The sequence below is a fragment of the Stenella coeruleoalba genome (genome assembly GCF_951394435.1).
Source record: "Stenella coeruleoalba genome assembly, chromosome: 17".
Taxonomy (NCBI): Eukaryota; Metazoa; Chordata; class Mammalia; order Artiodactyla; family Delphinidae; genus Stenella; species Stenella coeruleoalba.
The window spans coordinates 456,787-465,407 of NC_137163.1; the positions used below are offsets into that span (position 1 = coordinate 456,787).

At 56.4% G+C, this 8,621-nt stretch overlaps 1 protein-coding gene across 7 annotated transcripts in view; it reads right to left on the reverse strand.

The window, feature by feature from the left end:
• The window catches only part of ADCK5 (aarF domain containing kinase 5), a 16,292-nt gene extending 12,451 nt beyond the window's left edge, over positions 1–3,841 (reverse strand). For 6 of the 7 annotated variants that reach the window (XM_079901434.1, XM_079901435.1, XM_079901430.1 and 3 more), the window contains exon 1: positions 3,776–3,841. In XM_079901434.1, the coding sequence (XP_079757560.1) occupies positions 3,776–3,787 (12 nt within the window). In that variant the 5' untranslated portion in view covers positions 3,788–3,841. The remainder of the gene's footprint in view (positions 1–3,775) is intronic. The other variant, XM_079901427.1, reaches the window with a different exon arrangement.
• Between the last annotated feature and the right edge of the window lie 4,780 nt (positions 3,842–8,621).

Consider the following 8,621-nt stretch of genomic DNA (forward strand, 5'->3'; position numbering starts at 1 on the left):
GAGTTATTCTAGCCAACGTGCCAACCACCTGGAGGGGCAGAGTCAAGAGGCTGTGGGCGCCAACGCTGAGGTGAGGGCTGGCAGGGGCTGTCACTCCCAGAGCCCGGGCACAGCTGCTCCAAGACCACGGCTGGACCCAGCATCACACCTCCTCCCCCAGAGGCCCCGCACACGTGCTCTGCGTATGTCTGACTTAGAAGCAGCGGAAGACTGCGCGCGAGGAGGGCGCCCCTGAGAGAGGGCTCACCCTCCAAGCCCTGCCACCTGGGGAAAGACCAGAGTCCATCAGGGAGACCCTGAGGGGCACACGGTGAGGACACCCCAGAGGAGAAGTGTGTGCAGCCCCAGCCGGTTTTCTGGTGACCCCAGTGGAAAGGCACAGAACTCAGCACCCTCGTGCTGACAGGGTGCCGTGGAGTCGGGCAGAGCCCACGAGGGCCGAGCGCTGCGCTGCAGCAACACAGGCCCAGCCCGCAAGCCTCACCAACCTTTACCCTCTGCCTGGGGGCGACTCCCCGCTGACACCTTGCCAGGCTGGAAAGGTGAAACATGGTAGAAATAAAGTACCTCGCTCAGGGTCTGACACCTAACAGGTGTTCAACAAAAGGTGGGCATTTCTGACGGTGGGACTTTCACACATATTTCCTCACGTGGTCCACAGCTGAAATGCCTGGTGAATCTGGGGGTGGAGCCCAAGTCAAACCGCTGCCCCAGTCGTCACCCTTTCCTTCCCCAGGTGGCAGGTCCTGACAGCCACAGGGCGGAGCACACTGTCCCCCTGAGCCATTAGTAGGAAGGGTCTGGTGAGGAAAAGTCAAGTCACCTAACTGACAAATAAGTTGACACATCACGACCATGTTAAAACCTACAGTTCTTTTACAGGCGGATGCTGAACCTGAATCATCTAAGGCACGAGGCCCCCGCTGCGCCCGCAGCCTCCTAACCACTATCCTCCACCAGCAGGGCTCTGGTAGCGAAGCTGAGGACCAGAGTCCACAGCCTCCGAACACACGGCCGACGCAGAGGGAGCACGGCCAGAAAAGTAACCGCCCCTGACCACAGTCCCCGTAACAGTTTTCTGTTGTCTTCTGAGAAGCCACCACTGCAGCAGGAGCTCTGGCTGCAGCTCATCACTCCCAGCACTGACTCCTCACTCACTCTCCCGGGATAAACATCCCTCTGGCAGACCTTGGAGAGCCGCGCAGAGCCTGGCCAGGCCTGCTCCCCAGGCTGCCCTTCTGCCTAGAAGGCCCTTCCCCCACCCTGATTCACCACGGTTACCATCCCCCCCATCCCTCTCCCACTGTCCTTATCACACAGGACTGTGCCTGGTAGTTCGCGGTCTTTCTCCCCACCAGCCTGAGGAGGGCCCACCAGTCAATCATCTCTGTACTTCGACTAGCCCTGTGCTTTCTAAGATAAAGCAGGAACTCCACGAATGCTCGCCGAACTAAGATAAACGGTGAATGAGCCAGAACCCCACATGGCCCAAGCGAGGATGTCACTGAGCAACAGGGCGAAGGCCACGGTCAGGCGAGAGACAGCCCCAGCCCCGACCACAGCCTGGCCCTGGGCCGGCCTCCAAGGATGAGGCCTCCTGCTGACGACGCCAGAGTGCCCACAGGGCCCCCAGTGTGCCTGGCTCATTCCAGCCGGGGTGCCCAGCGACTCCCCAAATGTCCCCATCACAGGGGAGACATCCCTGGAGCCCAACGAGGTCACGTAGCTATAAATGTGGGGCAGAGCCCGCAGCCAGACCTTCCAAGAACCAGTCCGGCACAGTTTCCACCACATCACATGTAACCCAACCATACCCAGAGCTCAGGCACCAGAGCGTGGCAGGAAACATGTATAGAGAGGGCTGTGCGTCCCCAGGCACACCCCGCACACGTGCCTTCTCACCAGGGTGACCACGCCCGCAGCTATCCTGGGGCGGTCCTGGCTTATAGGGGTTGTCCCAGCACCCCTCTCACTCCAAAAGCCTCCCAGCTGGGACGAGATGAGATGGGCCTCCTCTACCCCAGCCTCTAGCGCTGTCAAGAGTGCCTGAACAGTCGGTCAGCAGAAACGGAGTGCCCATCTGGAACTCAGCTAACCATCTACAAAGTAGCAGAAAGAGCTTGAGTAGTAACACGGACAGCTACTACCACCCTCACAAGCTCTGTGTGTGCCTTAACACAGCGCTCGTGTTTTAGGCACAAGCTGAGCTGTCTGCTTTCCTAACACACCATTGATTAGACACAGCAGATTAGAAGGAAGATGAAAGGTCACGGCAGGATAAACCAGCCCCCAGCGGTAAGAAGCAGCTGCTGAGTCTCATGAGGCCTGAAACAGAGAAACTACAAAGAGGTGACAAGAACCTGGGCACTTTAATGGTGAGGTCAACAGCCCTGCGCCCACGCCAGCAGAGGAAGCCAAAGCGCAGAAACGTTCTCATGGTTAGGAAGAGAGACTGGAATCTGGGCCCAGAAGAGGTGTGGAGATGACCATGAATGCCCTGTCCTTTCCTTTTCCAAGGGTCTGTGACCTTCTCAACACCAGTCAGGACTCAGAAGGCTACTGGGCCCCGCTCCACTTACTGGTCATGGGCATCTCCTCATCAGGGGCTAAAGCCGCCTGGAGGCTTGAGTGAACTGACTGTGTGAAGCAGCTTTATAAACTATAAAAAGATAAATAAACTATAAAAGACCAACTCAGCGTTTCTCTGCCTGACTCTCAGACTTACTCTCAGACTGCTTCACCATCTCAGCCCATAAAACACCCTTATGTAACGGAGCTGTTCACTGCAAGCCACAAAAGGTAATGGGCGTTTATTTGTATTAATACCTAAACCCACAAGGCTAGGCTTATTAGAAAAAGACAAGGTCTACAGAAAATTCCAATTTGAAACGCTGATGAGCCCCCCTCAGTCTCTTCAGCTCTAAACCAACCACAGGAAAAAAGGGCTAGATTCCTGGGGAGGGAGTGGCTAAGATCTGGGTCAATGACGATGACACCCGGTTTGAAAGGTGCTAATCCAAACTGCAGAAACGCGATAAAACGGGGAGGCCCGACCAGGAACAAAACTGGAAAGTCAGCTGCCACGTTCAGGATCAAAAGAAGCTTGAGCTAGGAGGGCAGCCCAGGGCCAGGCAGAAGCCTAGGAAGGCCTGAGAGGGGCTTTCGGAGACAGCGTGGGAGGAGGGGTGGCTCTGCGCCCCTCCCAGCCCCCAAAGTCCTCTGTCTCCCCAGAAGCAGGGGGGCAGCTGTCAGCCCAGGATGACCCAGGGCGTGGGGGTTGGTGACCAGGCGAAAAGGGTGCCGAAGGGAGCAGGCAGAAAGACAGACGGGGCATCCGGTCTGGGATTCTGGCAGAGTCTGCAGCAGCGACGGGTCCAAGGGAGACACGGGGCGGGAGGAGGGGTCAGGCGCTGGGCAGTGTCTCCCTGGGGAGGGGAGCCCGTGAGGGGACTAGAGGGTCATCCCTCGCGCGGTTGGAGAGGCCGCCTCTGCGACAAGGCTCCACCAGGGAGAACGTGCTTCTGAGAAGGGGGGCTGTGGGGTGCGTCGGGAAGGCAGCCTCTCCAGTGGGCCCCTAAGTGGCTCCCGGCATCTCCCCACAGGGCCTGGGGGCTGAAGCGGGGGCCCGAAGGACAGGACGCCTGAGGGCTGTGACGGGCTCCTCCTAGAGCCCTGAGGGTCCCTGTCGGGCGAGAGGACCTCTGGGGGCAGGGTCTCGGGGCCGTGCGGGTCCCGGCCGGGCCGCGGGAGGGGTGCGGGCGCGCGGGGGGCTCACAGGTCTCCACATCCTCGGGGCCGCAGCTCCGCTCCCGCCGGCCGCCCGCTCGCGTCGCCGGCCCAGCAGTCCCTGCGGGCGGGGCGCAGTGCGCACGCGCGCACCGCCCCAGTGGGCGGGAACTGGAGGCCATGCCCCGAGCGGGCCCGCGGCCGCGGCCGAGCAGCACCTCCTGGCGGCCCCCGGCGACCTAGCTTTAGGGCAAGGACCGGCCCTCGTGAAGGCTGAGGACCGCGGCGAGTCCCTCCGGCCGGCACGCCATCGGTTCCTGCCGCTGGTGTCTTTTCCCACCCCCGATAGAAGTGAGGCTCGGGGAGGTCAGCTCACCTGTTGCCCAGGAGCTCACAGAACGGGCGGAAGCTGAGAGAGAGAAGGGACCCCACTAGGAGGTCAGCGCCGAGGGCTGGAGCTGGACCTGGGGAGGGGGAGGGGCGGCCAGTCCGGCCCAGCACTTCCGTGCCACGGATTAGGGTGAATCTCTCTAACTGCTCAAGCCTCATTTTCCTCGCTGCAAAATGAGGTCATAAGTCACAAGCTAATAGAGCTCCCTATCCATGCAATGCCTGCTGTTCACCTGGATCTACGCCACTGATGCGAGCACCTGCTGTGTGCGGGTGGGCGACCGGGGAGGTGGACACTCAGTAACCACGCCGTGAACAGTGCGCACAGGGGAGGCAAGGCCCGCGGAGAAAGCTTCTGCCTCCGTCACTGGCCTGCCAGCCTCTCCCGCCCCTCCTCTCCTGCCGCCCTCTGGGAGGGCAGGGCCCGTCCTCTCTGCTCAATGGCCCTCCCAGCTGATGCCAAACCTTCTCTCCCCTCCCCTCGGCTGCTTCCCTGTCACCCTGACAGGTAGCACCCACTCCCTCAGGTTCTCTCCTCTGGCCGTCGCGGCCCCCTTTCCGAGGTTCCACCAGCCCCTGGTCCCACTCCGCATAACTTCTTCAAGGGCAGATCCACCAGCCAGCCATGTGCTAACCTCTGCGAAGCTCACGCCCTCAGGGTCGGGGACAGGGGTTTGTCCCGAGTGCTCCTGTGGCCTGGCCATTCTGCAGTGGATGCCCTGGGCCTCGTGTCCCCTACCCCACACGTACTAGGACCCCACCTTCACACTGATGCCTCAGGAAGCTTTCTCCTTGAAGTCTGGTCCCACCTGGCAGTTCTCCTGTCAGTCCCTTCTCCTCCCACGTGGCCCCTCCCTCTCCCACGTGGCCCCTCCCCTCCCACATGACCCCTCCCCCCTCACATGGCTCCTCCTCCCAATGGTGCCTGCTCGTTTGGGTATCCCTGGGCCCAGGCAGGCCTGTGCCTCCTTCCTTCCCTTCTGCTACGATGTACCTCAATGTCCTGAATCACCTCGTTCCCACTGTCCCCAGAGTAACAAATGCTGGGCTCCATACCCTGGCTGAGTACAGATGGCTGTATTCAGGCACTGATTTTTTGCCTGCCTTGCCAGGAGGACAAGAATGTGGCCTCTCATCTCCACTGCTGTGTCCTAGTGTCCAGGCCAGGGCCTGACAGAGTGGATCTGGAGCCCCTCCCAGGGCCAGGCTTTCCGGAAAGTTTCCAGTTGTACACATTGGACCTCCCCACCTAACCCCATAACATTTAATGAACCAGTTCCAGGAGATAGGGTAGGTGTAGCTGACACAGGAATGCCACCATTGAGAAGGGACAAAAGCAAGGTGCAAGGTAGCAGGATAAGCTGACCGGGTACTCAGGTACAGATGGCACTGGAAGCCTGGGCCATCAACTGCCCTGGGCTGGGAATGGGGGTGGGAGGAGGGTTTATAGCTGTTTCCCAGCCCCCAGATGAACAAAGGAATGAACTCTGACCTATTTCCACATCAGAGGACCCTGGTACTAGCTTGGGCTCCCACCAGGGCTGAGGGCTGCAGGTCCTCCCTCTGCATGGCAGGACACAAGCCCCTGGACTGAATCAGGGGTACCCCACCCCTGGCGGTGCTGTATGGGGTCAGTTCCCTCAGACTGGGACTGCTGGGCCCCAGGGGCACCAAGGCAACCTTCCCGCAGTGACCACCACTCCCGTTCCACTCACACCCCAGACACAGTCTCCTCCAGTGGATCCCCCACCCCCAAGCATATCTGCACAATCTCCCAGCACCCTGTGTTTCCAGGGCCTTGAATCTTCAAGCTGCCCTTAAAGAAAAAGAGTGCAGGTGTATATTCAGAAGCATGACACACAGACATGATGGGAACAACGTTCCCCCAAAAGGTTTGTCCAAGTTCTAACCTCTGGAATCTGTGATGTGACTTTCTTTGGAAATAGGGTTGTTACAGATGTAATTAAGTTAAGGCTCCCTAGCTGAGATCATCCTGAATGAGGATGGGCTCTAAATCCAACGACTGGTGTACTTACATGAGAAGGGAGAAGGAGATCTGAGACACAGAGGAAAAGTCCATGTGAAGACAGAGGCAAAGATTGTGGATGTGGCCACAAGCCAAGGGACACCGAGGATGGCTGGCACCACCAGAAGCTGGACGGGAGCCTGGAACAGATCCTCCCGACAGCCCTCAGAAGGAACCAACCCTGCCAACATCTTGATTCCAGACTTCTGACTTCCAGCACTGTGATAGAACAAATTTCTGTTGTTTTAAGATACCAGATTTGTGGTAATTTGTTCCAACAGTCCTAGAAAACTAGTACAGTGTGTCAAAGGTTTACTTAACTCATTAATGCGAGAACCAGGGGTTACAAATTCAAAAAAAGAGGTTCGAAAACCACAAATTTATATGGAGTAAAGGAATGCTAAAATAAACTTTAAAATAGATGGAGATCGGCTTTTTTCACAGGAAAAATACAAGTGAACCTCTACTGGACCAAATGTATTTGCATGTCTATAAAAAGGAAGTATTTTCATTGCTCTTGGTCACGGGTAATTTATAGAGCTATAAAATAGCTCACAGACAATGAACGGCAGGGACCCGACGAAGTCAGAATTGGACAACCCGGAAGGGCACGCGCTAAACAACACTGGAGATACCAGCATGATACTTTTTTTTTTTAAGTAAGACATTTCTGTATTGCTTGTTTTTGTTTTTTTAAATATATTTTATTTATTTAATTTTGGCTGCGTTGGGTCTTTGTTGCTGCGCGCAGGATTTCTCTAGCTGCGGCGAGCGGGGGCTACTCTTCGTTGAGGTGCGCGGGCCTCTCATTGCGGTGGCCTCTCCTGTTGCGGAGCACGAGCTCGAGGCGCACGGGCTTCAGTAGTTGTGGCACGCAGGCTCTGTAGTTGTGGCGCATTGGCTTAGTTGCTCCGCGGCATGTGGGATCTTCCCTGACCAGGGCTTGAACCCGTGTCCCCTGCACTGGCAGGCGGATTCTTAACCACTGCGCCACCAGGGAAGCCCGCAGGTGTCATTTTAAAAGGCTGCGTTTCAGTTTACAAAAAGAGTCTACTAGGGCTTCCCTGGTGGCGCAGTGGGTGAGAGTCCGCCTGCCAATGCAGGGGACACGGGTTCATGCCCCGGTCCGGGAAGATCCCACATGCCACAGAGTGGCTGGGGCTGTGAGCCATGGCCGCTGAGCCTGCGCATCCGAAGCCTGTGCCCCGCAACGGGAGAGGCCACAACAGCGAGAGGCCCGCGTACCGCAAAAACAAAAACAAAAAGAGTCTACTAAATGACTATGGGTTACAGATAGCTTGAGGAGAGAGAAAGGGCTTCTCTACGTACCGTACCCAGTGTTAAAAAGAAAGCCACAGCCCCCAAAGGGAATCACTTATGCTCGGCCAGGCCACTAAACCAGGGCTTAACACCAACCCTCACTGACGCTTCAACCTCCCCCAGAAATGCAGTCCTAACTGGTCAGTCAGGAATTCTCTGGTCGGCACCCATGAGGTTACCTGCCACATGGGCCCTCTCCACCCACAGAGGAAGAGGAAGTCATCCGCCACAATGACCCCTTCCATCCCCCATAAGTAGGTGACCTAAGCCTGACATCGTCTTTTTCGTTTGTGAGTTTTTTGTCTTGCTTTTAAAAACCTTCCCCTTTCTGGAGCCCTTTGGAACTCCCCTATACTTGCTGGATGGCATGCTGCCCAATTCATTAATTGGTCAGTAACACCAATTAGACCTTCAAATTTTAGTTGGTTGAATTTTTGTTTTTTAATACCAGGAAACAGAGCATTGAAACAACATCAGTGGTGTTCAGGCAAATGACCACGGAAGCATTTCCCTCACCTGCTCGCGCTGTCCTGTTATCAGTTTCTGGTTAGCTGGGTTTGGGGTGAGCAGTCCAAAGCACAGGCTTCTTCTCCATGAGAGGCTGGAAATGGGGAATCCGCCTCGAGGTATCCAAAGGTCATCCGAATGTCCATCCTCAGATAGGTCAATAGTTTGAAGGACATGGTCCCAACTTTTTCTCAGGGACTCTGGGGCTATCCTCCATTGAAGGCTCAGTCTCTCTCCTGTGGCTGATGGCAGAGCCTCAAAAGATAAGAGACTCAGTGGGTGTGGCTAATTTACTACCTAACATTTTCAAATGGAAGAGGTCTGACGAGGGTCAAAATAAGAACGATGCAACTGACAAAAAAAAATTGGTTGTTTCTGTGACATGCAAAGATAGTAAAACAAATTAAAAAATTTTTTTGGCCGCGTGGCACATGCGATCTTAGTTCCCTGACCAGGGATCGAACCCGCACCCCCTGCATCGGAAGCATGGAGTCTTAACCACTGGACTGCCAGGGAAGTCCCCAGTAAAACCAATTTTTAAAAAACTTAGACAAAGAGTTCATGCAGGCGCCAAGCAGAGTCCAGGCGGCTAGTGCTTAAAGGGCCCAACCCCCCCGAAGGCTTTCAGGGAAAGGTTTTTAAAAACAGGGTG